The sequence below is a fragment of the Mobula hypostoma genome, chromosome 1 (assembly GCF_963921235.1).
Source record: "Mobula hypostoma chromosome 1, sMobHyp1.1, whole genome shotgun sequence".
Classification (NCBI taxonomy): domain Eukaryota; kingdom Metazoa; phylum Chordata; class Chondrichthyes; order Myliobatiformes; family Myliobatidae; genus Mobula; species Mobula hypostoma.
Genome location: NC_086097.1, coordinates 45554859 through 45572625, shown reverse-complemented (window position 1 = coordinate 45572625; position 17767 = coordinate 45554859). Strand labels below are relative to the sequence as shown.

At 42.5% G+C, this 17767-nt stretch overlaps 1 protein-coding gene across 4 annotated transcripts in view; it reads right to left on the bottom strand.

The window, feature by feature from the left end:
• tecpr2 (tectonin beta-propeller repeat containing 2) overlaps positions 1-17767 on the bottom strand; it is a 129043-nt gene that overhangs the window by 97702 nt on the left and 13574 nt on the right. For all 4 annotated transcript variants that reach the window (XM_063047506.1, XM_063047521.1, XM_063047510.1 and 1 more), the window contains 2 exons: positions 10682-10813; positions 7526-7683 (listed from right to left, as the gene is read on the bottom strand). In XM_063047506.1, coding sequence (XP_062903576.1) covers positions 7526-7683; positions 10682-10813 — 290 coding nt within the window. The remainder of the gene's footprint in view (positions 1-7525; positions 7684-10681; positions 10814-17767) is intronic.

Below are 17767 nucleotides of genomic sequence, written 5' to 3'. Positions count from 1 at the left end.
ATTACACCTCCCCTTTTCCTAATCGGCCACCACTCAGATAATAATCTGTTTTCCTGTTCTTGCCACCAAAGTGACTAGATTTGAGTATCAATAGAATTTTTTTTAAAAAATATCTTAAAACGATGTTGCTTGCTGAAGTACACAAGGCTGCGACTGCGGTTTTCAGCTGTAATAGTCCTAATAGGAACATTTGATGATTCCCATCAGAGCTGCACATAAAGAGTCGTCACTTATTGGCACTATAATAATGTATGTCACAAAGTCAAGTCAGTCCTGAAGTTAGTTGCTTCTTTTGAAAGAAACTGGGATTATGAGTGAGTGTGAGGCTACACTTCCTGATGCAGTGAATTAAATTTTGGTTCAGGACATACATGATGATACTAGAAGAAGAGATTGAACTTGCTAGGTGGTGATATCATTACAGGTGAATCAAAGACCTGAATAATTGGAACTTAATTTGTGACAACACTGCGGATGTAACGACACAGAAAGCAATCAGTTGACTCAGCACTGATTCATAAGAATTGGTCTCATTCTCCATATTTTCCCGTACCCCTTTTACTTATTCTCTCTCCCTCACGTTCCAAGAAATGAACCATCAGCAAATATTTGGGATGGTCAATGAAACCAGAGCAGCTGAAGAAAACCCACAATTCAAAGAAAACATGCCAACTGTACAAAACCTGAACCCTGGTCATAGGAACTAAAGCAGCAGTGCTAACTCTTGTGTCATCAAACCACCCTTTAGCTCTGGCAACTTTGGTTTTTCTAGAGTTTATTTTTTTCCGGCCATTCTTTAATTTTGCCTTGCAGAGTTGTTCCTGTACAATTTCCCAGAAGGAAGAGGCTGCTGCAAGGTGCATATTAAAGTCAGATATATCAGTATTACAGAGAAGTAAAGGGAATCAGAGAGGATTGAGAGTGATGTTGGCCAAAGTTGTTTGGAAGAGGACAACAGTAGTGATGACAGCAGAGCAGCAATGGCTGGAAGTTCTGGAAGCAATTCAGAAGGTGCAGGATTTATACATCCGAAAAAAGTATTCCAAGGGCAGGATGACGCAACTGTGGCTGATAAAGGAAGTCAAAGCCAACATTAATGCAAAAGAGAGGGCATACAATACAGCAAAAGTTAAGATTCAAAGATTCAAAGTACATTTATTATCAAAGTATGTATAAATTATACAACCTTAAGATTTGTCTGCTTATAGGCAGCCCCAAAGCAAAAAATGTGAAAAGCACCCAATTAAAAAAAATAAAGACCAACACCCAATGCACAGAGAAAGAGGGGAAAAAAAACACACAAATCATGCAAACAATAAGCAAGGAATAGCATTCTGAACCAAATTGAGTCCTTAGATCCAAATCCCTGGAGCCCAAAGCTTGGAGTCAGTTTAACATATTAGTGGGGCAAATTGCCACAAAGTTTACAGACATGAAGCACAGCAGTTGGGGCAGTCTCACAGCCTCAGTGCGAAATCTGCCTGACCCTTGCCTCTGGTCCCGACACCTTGCCATTCCAGTCTATCTGGACTGGCATTTAAATTATCCAAACAACAAATCATGCCTTGCTACAGCAATATGCTCTGGGTTTACACCTCACTGCCCAGCCCAAAGTCTTTCTTGCTCTCTCCAAATCAGCTCCACACTTACAGCGACTCTCACACCCGGATTAGTTGGATAGGCATTGAAACTCCTCTGCCTTGTCTTCTCCTCTCCGAATCATTCACTTCAACTCCATCTACAACCCCAGCTCAAACACATTATGCTTTGTCTTCGCAACGCACCAGGACAGCTCATCCCTACAATTAGCTTCGCCTTTGCTCATCTCTTCATTACTTGCAGTGATAGTTCACAATTTGCTTCAGAAAAGGTGTTATTAATGATTTTTTTTTTAGTTGCTTTCTGTTGGTTTTTAAAAAACCTCTGGGGGGGGGAAGGGGGAGAAAAAGATGAACTATAAAGGCAAACTCGCCAATAATATCAAAAGTTTCTTTCCAGATATATAAAGAATAACAGAGAGGCAAGAGTGGATATAGAAAATGCACTGGAAAGACAGTAATAGGGCACAAGAAAATGACATATGAATTTATTAAGTATTTTGCATCAGTCTTCAATGCAGAGAACTCTTAATAGTATGTCAGATATTTGAGAGTGTCAAGGGTAGCAGTGCGTGCAGTTGTTAATATTCAGGAGATGGTCCTTGGGAAATTGAAAAGGTCTAAAGGTAAGGTAAGTCACCTGGACCAGATGGACTATGCCCCAGGGTTCTGAAGAGGCAGCTGAAGAGATTGGGGAGGCATTACTAATGACTTTCCAAGAATAGATCTGGCATGGCTCCGGAGGACTGGCAAATTGCAAATGTCACTCCACTCTTCAAGAAGGGAGAGAGGCAAAATTAAGAAAATTGCAGGCCAGTTAGCTCGAACTCAGTGGTTGGGAAGATACTGGAGTTGATTTTTAAGGATGTAGTTTTGGGGTACTTAGAAGCATGTGATAAAAACAGGCCAAAGTTAGCATGGTTTCCTTCAGGGAAACCCTTGCCTGACAAATCTGTTGGAATTCTTTAAGAAATAACAAGCAGAATAGACAAAGGAGAATCAGTGGAATTTGTATACAGGTTTCCCCTGCCATCTGAAGGTAGAGCGTTCCTATGAAACGGCTCGTAAACCGAAATGTCGCAAAGCAAAGAAGCAATTACCATTTATTTATATGGGAAAATTTTGTGAGCGTTTGCAGACCCAAAAATAACCTACCAAATCATGACAAATAACACATAAAACTTAAAATAACAGTAACAGAAAGTAAAAACAGGAATGATACATACACAGCCTATATAAAGTAGAAATACTTCTCTACAACGATTGCCTGCACCGATCTCCGTAGCGAAAATCTCATGCAAGCGCTCTCGGCAGAAAATCTCACGCAAGTGTTCTTGGCATAAACGCGCTCTCCAGTAACCTTTAAGCTATGAGGCTGCCAAATCTACCAAATAACACGTAAAAATACACAGCCTATATAAAGTAGAAATAACGTATGTACAGTGTAATATCACTTACCGGAATTGGGAAAACAGCTTGCCGAGCACACTGATGATGGTGTGTTAGACTAAGTCGTCGCAGGTTGGGTGGTGCAGTGGCCCCCACCCTCCGGGCCGCCGACCCGATACATTGCCGTGAAGAACGCAGCAGTAGCCGGGAGGCACACAGCGCATCTTTAAGAAAAAAGCTGAAATAAACATGCTAATTAATTAGGTGCCGCCGACACGTAATTGTCGGCCCAGATCAGAGGCGACGCAATTGGAAATCGCCGCTGATCTGGGCCGACAATTACGTGTCGGCGGCACCTAATTAATTAGCATGTTTATTTCAGCTTTTTTCTTAAAGATGTGCTGTGTGCCTCCCGGCTACTGTTGCATTCTCCGCGAATCGGTACTGTATCTGTCCGGGGCCTGGGGGTTGGAGTGGTAGGACACGGGGGTGTCATCTCATCGTCAATCAGGGCAGGCAGCTCATCTTCTCCTATGACTGCCCGCCTCGATGTCGAAGATCGAGGTTCGTCGTCTACTGTGGCTAATGTGGAAGGCTTGCTTGACTGCTGAGCCTCGCGCATTTTTCTATCATACGGTTGTTTGTAAGGACTCAAACCATCCTGCAAATATCCCCTAAACCTACGTACCCTTTCAAAATTAAAGTCGTACTTTATCATTGCAGCGAAAATCTCACGCAGTTGCTTCACGTTCAGTTCGCTACTGCATTCGGTTTCGATTGTTATCCTTTCCTCTTCCAATTGCATCAGCTCTTCATCTATCAGTTCTTGGTCATGGGATGCCAAAACCTCTTCAACATCATCTTCATCAGCTTCCACAAGCCAAACTCACTTTGTCCTTGCTTCGTTCACCACGATCGAAACGCTTAATTATGTCTAGTTTTATGCTAAGTGTAACACCCTTACGTGCTCTTTTAGGCTTTTCCGATACCTTAGAACTCATCTCGCTAACGGCTGTTCACAGACACGTGTTTAAGCAATGCCGTTCCAAATCCGGGGAAGAGTGGCTGCTCAGGGCGCGCTGCCTTTTATCGCGCACTGATTTTTTTGCGCGCTGCCTTTCTTCGTAACAGTGAAAACACCTTCTGAAAGCGAAAACAGGGTACTAATGTAGGTCTTTTGTAACAGTGAGGTTTCGTAAAGCGAACGTTCGAAAAGTGGGGGACACCTGTACTTGAATTTTCAGAAGGTCTTTTACAAGGTGCCGCACGTGGGGCTGCTAAACAAGATAACAGCCCATAGTATTACAGGAAAGATACTAGCATAGGTAGAACATTGGCTGATTGGTCAGAGGAGGATCTTTTTTGGATTGACTGCCGGTGACTAGTGGCCTTCCTCAAGGATCTGCATGGGAATACTTCTTTTTACATTGTATGTCAAAGATTTGGAGGATGAAATTCTTGGCTTTGGGCCATGTTTACAGATAAATGAAGATAGGTTGGGGGGCAGATAGTATTAACTAAGCAGAGAGGCTCTAAAAGGACTTAGACCGATTAGGAGAATGGGCAAAGAGGTGGCAGATGGAATACAGTGACAGGAAGTGCATTGTCATGCACTTTGATAGAAGGAATGGACTATTTTCTAAACGGAGAGACAATTCAAAAATCCGAGGTGCAAAGGGATTTGGGAGTTCTTGTGCAGGATTCCAAAATGGTTAATTTGCAGTTTGAATTGGTAGTGAGGAGGTGAATGATTTAAAGAGGACTAGAATATAAAAGCAAGGATGTAAAGTTGAAACTTTATAAAGCACTGGTGAGGCCTCACTTGGGAGTATTATGAGCAGTTTTGGGCTCTTTATTTTAGAAAGGATGTCCTAACATTGGGAGGGTTCAGAAGAGGCTCAGAAGAATGATTCCAGAAATGAAAGGGTTATCACATGAGCAGAGATTGAAGGCTCTGAGCCTGTAGTTGCTGGAATTTAGAAAAATAAGTGGGGGAATTCACATGGAAACCTATCAAATGTTGAAAAGCCTCGATAGAGTGGATGTGAAGAGGATGTTTCCTTTGGTGGGGGAATCTAGAACTAAAGGGCACAGCCTCAAAATAGAGAGATGTCCATTTAGAACCGAGATTAGGAGGAATATCTTAAGCAGAGAGTGGTGAACCTGTGGAATTTGTTACCACAGACAGCTGTGGAATCCGGGTCACACGGGTGCACTTAAGGGAGATGTTCTTGATTAGTCAGGGCACATAAAGTTATGGGGAGAAGGCAGGAGAATGAGGTTGAGAAGGAAATAGACTAGACATCCTGAAATGGTGGAGCAGACTTAATGGGCCAAATGGCCTAATTCTGTTTCTATGTCTTATGCTCTATCTTCATGGACAGCTGCATCCTTAGTGTGTAATAAATATTAGATATGGCAAAGTTATTTCCCATGGTAAGGGAGTCTAGGACAGGAGGGCACGATTTCAGGGTTGAAGGACGTCCATTTAGAACAGAGATGCGGAGAAATTACTTTAGTCAGAGGGTGATAAATCTGTGGAATTTGTTGCCATGAGCAGCTGTGGAGGCCAAGTCATTCAGTGTATTTAAGGCAGAGATAGATAGATTCTTGATTAGCCAGGGCATCAAAGGGTACGGGGAGAAAGCAGGGGAGTGGGGATGACTGAAAGAATTGGATCAGCCCATGATTGAATGGCAGAGCAGACTCGATGGGCCGAATGGCCTACTTCTGCTCCTATATCTTATGGTCTTATTAAAAGGTTGTCAAAGTCCAGGTGGTATTACAACCAAACCCAGTCCTCTTGCCACAATTTCTGAAGATGCACCATCACAGTAAGCTAGGCCTAAGTAAAGCAACCAGCATAATCAAAGACCCAATCCACCCTGGACATTCTCTCTTCTCCCATTAGGAAGAAGTTACAAAAGCCTGAAAGCTCTTACCACCAGAATCAAGGAGAGCTTGTTATAAGACTATTAAATGGTCCTCTAGTACAGCGGTCCCCAACCACCGGGCCACAAAGCATGTGCTACTAGGCCGCAAGGAAATGATATGAGTCAGCTGCACCTTTCCTCATTCCCTGTCACGCACTGTTGAACTTGAACATAGGGCTGCCAACTGTCCCGTATTTGCCGGGGCATCCCGTATATCAGGCTAAATTAGTTTGTCCCATATGGAACCGCCCTTGTCCCGTATTTCACCCGCTAAGGTAGAGGTTCCTATGAAACCTTTTGTGCCGAAATGGCGTAAAGCGAAGAAGCAATTACCATTAATTTATAGGGAAAAAATTTTTGAGCATTACCAGACCCAAAAAATAACCTACCAAATCATACCAAATAACACATAAAGCCTAAAATAACTCTAACATATAGTAAAAGCATTAATGATACGATAAATACATAGCCTTTATAAAGTAGAAATAACGTATGTACATGTAGTCGGGAAGATTAAGCCAAAACGGATTTGTGGAAAACAAAAATCGGCACGTACGCGCATGCGCACACAGGTGCCCGTGCTAGGGTTCATGGTCATGGTAGTCTTTCTTGGGGTAAACACAAGGTCCCGTCAACAGACACAAAAAATGCTGGTGAACGCAACAGGCCAGGAAGCATCTACAGGAAGAGGTACAGTTGACATTTTGGGCTGGGATCCTTCGTCAGGATTTGACTGCTAGTTTTGTCCCTTATTTGGGAGTGAGAAAGTTGGCAACCCTATGTGAGGTGAGTTTAACCCTAATTGAACCCCCCCCCCCCCAGTTGGCCGGTCCACGGTGCAAAAAAGGTTGCAGACCCCTGCTCTAGTACAATAAGATTCATAACTTCATTATCTGCCTTGTTCTGGCCTTGCACCTTATTGTCTATGTGCAATGCACTTCCTCTGTTATTGTAACATTTTATTCTGCATTTTGTTACTTTTCTTGTTCTACCTCAATGTTTTGTTGTAATGAAATGATCTGTATTAACAAAGCATAACAAATTTTTCACAGTACTTCAATGTATGTGACAATAATAAACCAATTTACAATATACCCTGCTGTGATCAGCAAAGTACAGGAACCTAGGATTTTGAATTAAAGGTGTAATACATTAGCAATTAAGCAGGCAAAGCAGCTTAGGCTATTACTTCGAAGTGTTTGTACAAAGTTTTGTATTAGTCACAGAGTCATGAGTACGGAACAAGGCCCCTTTGTTCACCCGGTGCATTACAACAAACAGCCATTTACACCATTCCATTTTATTCTCCCCATATTCCTATCAACTGCCTACACAGCAGGGAAATTTACAGTGGCCAGTTAACCTACTACCTCTATGTGCTTGGGATGTTGGATGAAAATCAGGCAATTGTATGTGCAAATTGATTGCACCAGCAATCATGACTGAAGCCAGGAAACTGGAACTGCAAGGCAATAATTCTACAAACTGCACCGCTGTGATATAGGCATAATCACAACTATGGGTGCAGAGTACGATCATCAACTTGGATGCCTCAAACAATTATACTTAATAAAAGTTTAATTATTTAAAGCTCTGTACACTTACATTTTTCTTGGCTGGCTTCCAACCTGCTTGAGAACATTCTGCTCAGTATAAATGAGAATAGAGCGTAGGCAAGTTGAAACAAGAAGTATTTTCTGAGTGTAGTCCAACTGTACAATAGGAGATGCATCTTCTAATATCACACTAGGACTACAAACACCCTAGAGGAAAACCAAACACAATTAAACTATACCTGACACACAGTTAGTATTAGGAACCAAATGTTATATATGCACAAGTACACTTGCCATCTAAGCAAGGAGAGTTACACAATTGAAATGGGGGGGGGGCGCAAATTAGTCACACTGACTGTGACTCAAAATGAATTATGAGCAAGTTAAGATTTTCATATATTAAAATGGCACAAAAAATCATCAAGGGAAAAATCAGAGTTACTGTGAAACTGCAATTCAAATTGTAATGATTATCAGATGATGAATAGCTGATCTTGGATTAACCTTTTACCTGTTAGTTATCTTCTATTGTATCTTATATACAGTTTAATAAAACTATATATTAAAAAAGTGCATATTGCACTGATTTACCCTTGTCTAATCTATCTCCCCTCCCTATCCAATGACTGTACCTGAAGACTGTTGTATCTGCCTGACATAATTATGTCAGAATAATCAATAACTTTGAATTTCTTATGTAAATCAGGAATTATCATTCACTCAATCACAAATTAAATAAATTACTTGGGAACTTGTGAAACAAAGTCACTAAAACTGCTTGCGGTAAACTTCTCACATTTTGTTACAACAATTAATCTTTGTCGTGGAATTGTACAGGATGAAATGATTTTTCTATCTTCAGACCAAAATACATCATGTACTGCTCACGTGGTAGCACAGGACTGCCAGTCAACCCCCCAGCTTTTTCAAAATGCTATTAGATTATATCTGAGCAACATACATCAAAGTTGCTGGTGAACGCAGCAGGCCAAGCAGCATCTATAGGAAGAGGCGCAGTCGACGTTTCAGGCCGAGACCTTTCGTCAGGACTAACTGAAGGAAGAGTGAGTAAGGGATTTGAAAGCTGGAGGGGGAGGGGGAGATGCAAAATGATAGGAGAAGACAGGAGGGGGAGGGATAGAGCCAAGAGCTGGACAGGTGATAGGCAAAAGGGGATACGAGAGGATCATGGGACAGGAGGCCTAGGGAGAAAGACGGGGGGGGGGTGACCCAGAGGATGGGCAAGAGGTATATTCAGAGGGACAGAGGGAGAAAAAGGAGAGTGAGAGAAAGAATGTGTGCATAAAAAGGAGTAACAGCTGGGGTACGAGGGGGAGGTGGGGCCTAGCGGAAGTTAGAGAAATCAATGTTCATGCCATCAGGTTGGAGGCTACCCAGACGGAATATAAGGTGTTGTTCCTCCAACCTGAGTGTGGCTTCATCTTTACAGTAGAGGAGGCCGTGGATAGACATGTCAGAATGGGAATGGGATGTGGAATTAAAATGTGTGGCCACTGGGAGATCCTGCTTTCTCTGGCGGACAGAGCGTAGATGTTCAGCAAAGCGGTCTCCCAGTCTGCGTCGGGTCTCACCAATATATAAAAGGCCACATCGGGAGCACCGGACGCAGTATATCACCCCAGTCGACTCACAGGTGAAGTGATGCCTCACCTGGAAGGACTGTTTGGGGCCCTGAATGGTGGTAAGGGAGGAAGTGTAAGGGCATGTGTAGCACTTGTTCGGCTTACACGGATAAGTGCCAGGAGGGAGATCAGTGGGGAGGGATGGGGGGGACGAATGGACAAGGGAGTTGTGTAGGGAGCGATCCCTGCGGAATGCAGAGAGAGGGGGGGAGGGAAAGATGTGCTTAGTGGTGGGATCCCGTTGGAGGTGGCGGAAGTTACGGATAGCGAGTCTGAGTCAAAATGTGGTCGAAAAGTTGAAGAGCCGAAGAAATTACAGATGGGGAGCAGTGAGAGATGGTTTCACTGAACCCCCGTCGAAGAGAGGATCTAAACTTCTTCGGTGTAGGCATCACCGGAAGAGGCTTCGCAGTAGTGAATTTAAACGTAAACAACAGGAATTCTGCAGATGCTGGAAATTCAAGCAACATACATCAAAGTTGCTGGTGAACGCAGCAGGCCAAGCAGCATCTATAGGAAGAGGCGCAGTCGACGTTTCAGGCCGAGACCCTTCGTCAGGACTAACTGAAGGAAGAGTGAGTAAGGGATTTGAAAGCTGGAGGGGGAGGGGGAGATGCAAAATGATAGGAGAAGACAGGAGGGGGAGGGATAGAGCCGAGAGCTGGACAGGTGATAGGCAAAAGGGGATACATAGCGAGTCTGAGTCAAAATGTGGTCGAAAAGTTGAAGAGCCGAAGAAATTACAGATGGGGAGCAGTGAGAGATGGTTTCACCTTTTGCCTATCACCTGTCCAGCTCTCAGCTCTATCCCTCCCCCTCCTGTCTTCTCCTATCATTTTGCATCTCCCCCTCCCCCTCCAGCTTTCAAATCCCTTACTCACTCTTCCTTCAGTTAGTCCTGACGAAGGGTCTCGGCCTGAAACGTCGACTGCGCCTCTTCCTATAGATGCTGCTTGGCCTGCTGCGTTCACCAGATTATATCTGATATGGATTTCAATTTATACCCCTAAAGACTTCAGTAACAAGTCTAGATTAACCAGCAGTTTTTTTGTTTGAGAAGGTGGCAATGGAGGAAAACAAAAATATTCCGGATTTCAATCACCCCTCATGTGAAAAAGTTGATCTGAATTTAACTTCTGAAAGGCCTCTCTCCCAATTTTAAAATAATGCTCCCTTGTGCCAAATTCTTCCACCAGAAAAAAAATCCCCTGCAACTCCATTGAATCCCTTTATCATAATTACTTGATAATTTTCTGAACTCAAATTTTTTGCAAAACACTACTTTCCATTGCTGTTGATGTGTAAGAGTCAGAGTTGTATAGTGCAGATGATGTTTCAGCTCACCATGACCACGCTGACCATTTCTACCCATCTATACTAATCCTGTTTGCCTATTTGCTTCTATGCCTCGTCTATTTAAGTGCCTATCTTAATTGTGTTGAGAATTCTAACTTCTAGAGGCATCTTATTTCAAAAGAGGTGTTGATGCAAACAGTTGCCATTATCAAACATTTAAAAAATAAATCTAGAAGTACACAAAGCATTCTGTTTGGATTCATTACCTGATCCAGGTCCACAGCAGCATAAACAACTTTACCCTGATCGTCCCCAGAGAACAGTTTCATTCCGTTGCTGCTCCAGGCTAGTGCTGTAATACTACCTTTATGGATGCCCACAACATCAAATCTGCGCAACTATGGAGAAAAATTATCTGGTAAATATGGATCAAAACCAGAAGTTTTAGAGACATACAACACGAAGACAGGACCATTGGTCCAAGCCACCTAAGATTCCTATCTATGCTAGTCCCATTTGCCAGACTTGGCCCATATCTTGCTAAACCAGGGGTTCCCAATCTTTTTTATGCCATGGACAAATATCATTAGGCAAGGAGTCTGTGGATTCCAGGTTGGAAAACCCTGCACTAAGATAATTGGACAATTATCTGTCCAAGTACTTTTTAAAGTTTGCAAAACAGAAACCAAGAACTACCGAATCCTAAATAAAACCTTTAAAATACACAGAGACTCAGTTTTCTGCCTGCAGCAAATGCAAAGGTATCTTTTGCAGATCTGCCAATAGCAGCCACCTGACTGAAGCGAATCCAGTCTCCAGTGGAAAGGAGCCTTGTAGATGCAAGTGGTATCAGGCCAGGGAGGGTCAGTATTGGCTTGCTAACAAAACAACCCAAAGAACACACAATGCCTAGCTCAACCAGGCCTCTGGCTTAGTTAGCTATCACACTTGAAACATACAAAGGTATTGAAAAAAATAACTAAAACATTTAGCAAAGTAAATAAGTTTTCCTTCTCTCCATTCATATAGATAAAGACTTTGTCCCTAGACCAGGTGTAATTGGCATAGGTACTGAAGGGATGACTTCCCTGTATTAAGTGCTAAAAAATCTACAACTTTACCCTCTACAGCTGTACTCGATGGGGTGTTCAGAGGAAAACTGGGAAAAGGTTGACAAAAAACAGTTTATAAGTACATTTCTACAAAAAAAAATCCTGAACTTGGTGGCATTTTCCTTGAAAAATTAAGAGGAGGAGATTAATTTCTGAAGAGAGGAGTTAAATTTAAACACTCATATGATAGGACTTGACTTTTGAGATCAGTCAGGGAGTCAAATGCTCTACAACTAACAAATGCTCTACTCCCTCTACACCCACGACTGTGTGGCTAGTCAAAGCACAAATCAACTATAAATTTGCCGATGACATAACTATTCTTGGCAGAATTTCAGATGGTGACAACGAGGTGCACAGGATCAAGACTGATCAGCTGATTGAGTGGTGTAGCAACAACCACCATGCACTCAATGTCAGTCACACCAAGGAATTGATTGTGGACTTCAGGAAAAGAAAGTTGAGAGAACCACACACCAGTCCTCATCAAGGGATCAGCAGTGGAAAGAGTCGCGAGGTAATGATGCAGCTCTAGAAAACTCTGGTTAGGCCACACTTGGAGTACTGTGTCCAGTTCTGGTTGCCTCACTATAGGAAGGATGTGGAAGCATTGGAATGGGTACAGAGGAGATTTACCAGGATGCTGCCTGGTTTAGAGAGTATGGATTATGATCAGAGATTAAGGGAGCTAGGGTTTTACTCTTTGGAGAGAAGGAGGACGAAAGGAGACATGATAGAGGTGTACAAGATATTAAGAGGAACAGATAGAGTGGACAGCCAGCGCCTCTTCCCCGGGGCACCACTGCTCAATACAAGAGGATGTGGCTTTAATGTAAGGGGTGGGAAGTTCAAGAGGCTATTAGAGAAAGGTTGCTTACTCAGAGAGTGGTTGGTGCGTGGAATGCACTGCCTGAGTCAGTGGTGGAGGCAGATACACTAGTGAAATTTGAGAGACTACTAGACAGGTATATGGAGGAATTTAAGGTGGGGGGGTTATATGGGAGGCAGGGTTTGAGGGTCAGCACAACATTGTGGGCCACAGGGCCTGTACTGTGCTGTACTATCTATGTTCTATGTATGTTAATTACAAAGAAAGCACGACAGCAGCTATATTTCATTAGGAGCTTCAGGAGACTTGGTATGTCACCAAAGACTCTTCCAAATTTCTACAGATCTAACACGGAGGGCATTTTAACTAGATGAACCTGTGTCTGGTTCGGAGGAGCCACTGCACAGAGTCGGAAAAAGCTGCAGAAAGTTGCAAACTCAAGTCAACCCCATCATGGGCACTAGTTTCCCTCAGCATAGAGGACACTTTCAAAAGTGTCAAAAGTATGGCATCTATCATTAAGGACCACCATCACCCAGTGCATCTTCTCTTCTCATTGCTACCATCATGGAAGAGATAGAGAAACCTGAAGACACACACACATTTCAGATACAGCTTCTTTCCCTCCATCATCAGATGTCTGAATGTACGATGAATTCATGAACACTAACTAATTTTTTGCTCTCTTTCTGCACCAATTTATTTTTTTTTTTAAAAACTGTGCTTATTACAATTTAGTTTTTTTTAGAAATTATGTATTGCAATATACTGCTACCACAAAAGAACAAATTGCACACCGTACACCAGTGACATTAAACCTGAAATGTGTTTTAACCTGACACTGAGTATATCAGTGTCTCTATGTGGGAGACATCACACATCCAGCTCCCAGCTACCCCCAGAAAGAGGTACCTCAACTGTAGTTACTGCAAAAGGCTTTCATCACAAAAGGTATATTTAAATATTGTTCACAAAATCATCTCCAAAGCTTGCTAGAGTTAAATTTGAACTCAGTTTATAAACTTCCTTCTTGTGGTAAAGACCACTTGAGAATCGCATTTGCAGCTCTCTACCACAGGATTCTTATACCGCGGAACTCACAGAACCATAATGAAAAACGGCACAAATCTCATGAATAGCAGATGTCTTGTGCCTGCAATTGCACAAGAGTTGAAGGGGGAAGATGGTGGTGATGGATAAGAGGGTATATCAAGAGAGAAGTTTGGCGTGCAAGAATAAACTTAGGTTGTACAATAGAGAAAAGCTGAGCTTCCATGAAATGTTTGAGGACTAATACGCAAGGCAACACAACTGGTGATGGGAAAGACATGCTGTAAAACTGGAACAAGACTAACAGTCCTTCTCAGTGGAGGTCAAAGTTTCAACAACTGTATCTGAACAACTTTCCAAAGGTCTACCAAAAGATATCTCATTATCTCTGTAATACCTCATTATCATGTATATAATCACATTATCATGCACAAGGCATCTATGTCTTACTTTACAATTTATTTTGCCAAATAAATGCAGCAATTTTGTCTGAAATAAAGGTTTCAGGTCTTGACTCTACTTGACTTTTTGCAAATGCAGGGCCTAATTAACTGCACATTCGTGGCAAAAGAAAAAAAAATTGCACTTCCTGTTTATCTTAGACGCATTCACATATTGAAGGTTTTTGATCTCATTGAGATGCAGCCAATGAGCAACTACAGGAAGATACTGCTGCAGATATCGCCATAATAGGTCTAGAGCAGATACCATTGCACTGGCTCTCCACACAGCTTTGGATCACCTGGACAATAGCAATATCTACATCAGCCTGCTGTTTACTGACTACAGCTCAGTGTTCCACACAATCATCCCACCAATTCAATCAACAAGCACCAGAACCTGGGCTTCTGTACCTCCCTCTGCAGCTGGACCCTTGACTTCGTCACTGGGAAACCACAGTCTGTGCAGATTGGAAATAACATCTCCTCCTTACTGACAACTAACACTGGCACATCTAGAAGATATGTGCTTGGCCCACTGCTCTACTCTCTCTACCCCCACAATTGCGTGGGTAGGCACAGCTCAAACGTTATGATTAAGAAGCCCATCGCCCAGGACATGCTCTCCTCACATTAATACTGTCAAGGAGGTGGTACAACCACCTGAAGACACACACTCAACAGTTCAGGAACAGCTTCTTCATCTCTACCACCAAGATTTCTGAATGGACAATGAACCCACGAACACTACCCTGGTATTTTCCCCTCTTTCTTTGCACTACTTACTTAATTTAATTTTTTATATACACTTTGTATTGTAATTTATAGTTTTTATTATTATGCATTGCAATGTACTACTGCTGCCAAACAACAAATTCCACGACATATGCCAGTGATGTGAAACCCGGATTCTGATATAGGTACAAAGTTGCAGGGCAACTGTCATGAAACTTTTCTGGCTGCTAGTCCATACCCAACAGCTGACTGCACAGAAACAAGTGATACACCTTTAAAACTTGACAACGACACTATGAGGCGCACAAGTGGTATGCTCAGGGCATCAATTATCAAAACAAAGGCAGGATTTCTTGATAAACAAGCAATCCACAGGTTTAGCAAATGCTTCAGGTGCCTGGACAGGTCTGATATCTTTCATTATGCACCAGCCAGGGACTAACACATGATACAGGTCTCCTGCATACTGTGTAACAGTGATAACTGAAGGCATAAGCCTGAGCAACAAGGTGCCTTTAGTTGGAACAAAAGGTCAAAAAGCCACCATTTATCTAGATTTCATCAGCCCATCCATCTGATAAGTAAATGTCACCTCCTTGCATGACACACTCCCAGTAACACACAAGCAGATAGCATGGTTACCTTCCTCTTTCTATTAGTCAATATGTCTTAGGAGAAATGTTGGGAAATGCAAGTACTATTTTCCACAACACACCTTTATGCCCACTTCACCAGAATTCCACTTGTGGTTTTTACGGTTGCTGGCTGACGATAAGCTTGCCAGAATTCATCTGCCTTATGCAATATTAGCTTGCAAAGGTTTGGTAGAACACTGAACAACCAACACTGAGTATCACACCAAAGCACTGGATGACACAAAATTTATGGTGTAGTGGACAGGATTACAACAGGTTCCAGGTCAACTGGGAAAGAGGTCAAAAGAGTCGGACAGAATTTATCTTAGATATATGAAGCGATGCATTTTGGGAAATGAAACTAAGGCAGGATATACATTGTGAATAGCAGGGCCTGGGGAGTGCTGTAGATCAGGGAGACCTTGGGATACAATTTCACAGTTCCCTGAATGCAACAACTTAGTGAATAGTGAAGACCACATTGGAACGTGGGCCTTCAAAGATCAGGCCAATGAGTACAAGTATGTCACGTTTACAGCCATACAAGATGGATGAGGGTGTAGAAAAGACTCATGAGGACATTGCCAGGACAGGAGGGTCTGAGTTGAGAGGAAAGGATATGCTGGGACTGTTTTCCCTAGAGTGCCAGAAGCCCCGGGTTGAGTTATAGAGATTCATAAAATCATACCGTCTACCCCAAAGGAGGGTGGTCAAAAACTGGAGGGTATAGGTTTAAAATGAGAGGGCAAAGATCTCGAGTCATAGAGAAGTACAGCACAGAAACAGGCATTTCGGCCCATTTAGTCCATGCCGAAACTATTTAAATTCCCATCTACCTGCACCAGGACCATAACCCTCCATACCCCTACCATCCATATACCTATTCACTTAAGTGTTCAAATTGAGCTTGTGTGCACCACTTATGCTGGCAGCTCATTCCACACTCTTACAACCCTCTGAGTGAAGAAGTTTCCCTTCATGTTTGGGCTCCCATTTAATGGGGACTCAAAAGACAGCCTTGCTCCCCCTAGCCCATCCCACAGAGGGTTGTGTAAGCAGCATTTTGGGAAAGGACATCATTCACGTGACAGCTTTACTAGAGGCCCTTTGTCAGTATGCTTGAACTGAACAGTTAGAAGCCATAGGTTTTCACATCATATCTGAATAACTAACACCACAGTACATCTCCCCTAATGAAGGAGAGGCTGAATCCTCAGTAACTTACTGGGGAGGAAAGACGAGGGCATAAATTATTTAAAAGACTAAATCAGATCACTTATTTCTTATTAACAGTTGAATACTCCAATTGCAAAAAACCCGGAGGTGAAGAAACAAGTCCATTTTAGCTGTAGTACCTAATCTGAAGAGACCACCAGAAGAATTAAAAAACAAGGAAATTGGAAAAAAATCCACTAAAACAGTCAAGAAATGTACTTTCCCCAATTTAATCTGGGCATCTCATCCAAAAAGGGAGGAATAAGACCAAGAGAATGATTGTGTAAGAGGATCTTATTATTAGGGATGCATACAAGTGTCTTTGTGGCTGCAACAAGGCTCCAAATGTTTCACGGGCTAACGATGTTTCAGAGCACCTGCAGGACCTCGAACGGTAAGGATGAATATCTAGTGGTCCAGATAGATATTGGTACCGATGACATAGGCAGAGGAAAGGATGAAGTCCTGAAACCTAACTTAGTGAGCAGGTAGCAGTTTAAAGAGCAGGACCTCAAAGATTATAAGCTCTGGAGTTCTTTTGGTACCACAAACTAGACTTTATGTCCCTGGATCACTGGGACCATTTCAGGAAAGTGGGACTTGAGGGACAGATTGTGCCTGAACCGGAATATGACCAGCATCCTAGTGGTGGGGTTTCCTTGTGCTATTGGGGAAAGTTTAAATTGAGTTGGAAGGACAATGGGGCTTAAAGTAGATATTCAGACGATCCTAGCCTTTTCTCCTCTTGGTGATTGCATCCAGTAAGCAAAGTAGGCAGATAAATTCACATGCTGAGAATTCAAAACCAAATTGCAGCCATTTTACTATAAGGAATCTAACTAGCATTCCTAACTAGAGGAACTTTAATTAACACATGGAACTACAGCACTTTTGCAATCACTCAGGCACGGTTGAAAACTGAGCATGACTAGCAACTTAATATCCCAGAATTGACAGAGGGGTATGTGAAAGGCAAGTGGCATTACATTGTTATTCAAGGAGTGCATGATTCAGTATTAAGGGAGGGTATGCTGAAAGGCTCCTCAGTGAGCCATATGGCTAGAAAAACAAAGGTGTTCTCATTTTGCTACAGAAGCACTGTGGATCACCTAACAGAAAAGACGAGGTAGGGGAACATATATGAATGCAAATAACAGAGAGACATGATAAAATAGGGTTGTAGTCGTAGGGAATTTCAATTTCCCAAATACCAATGAGAATTGCTTTGGTACAAAATGCTCAGCAGCAGCAAAATTTGATCCAAAATTGACTTGGCAATAAGAACCAGAGGCCAGGGGCAGAGGGCTGCTTTTGTGATTGATGATGAGTGCCAGGG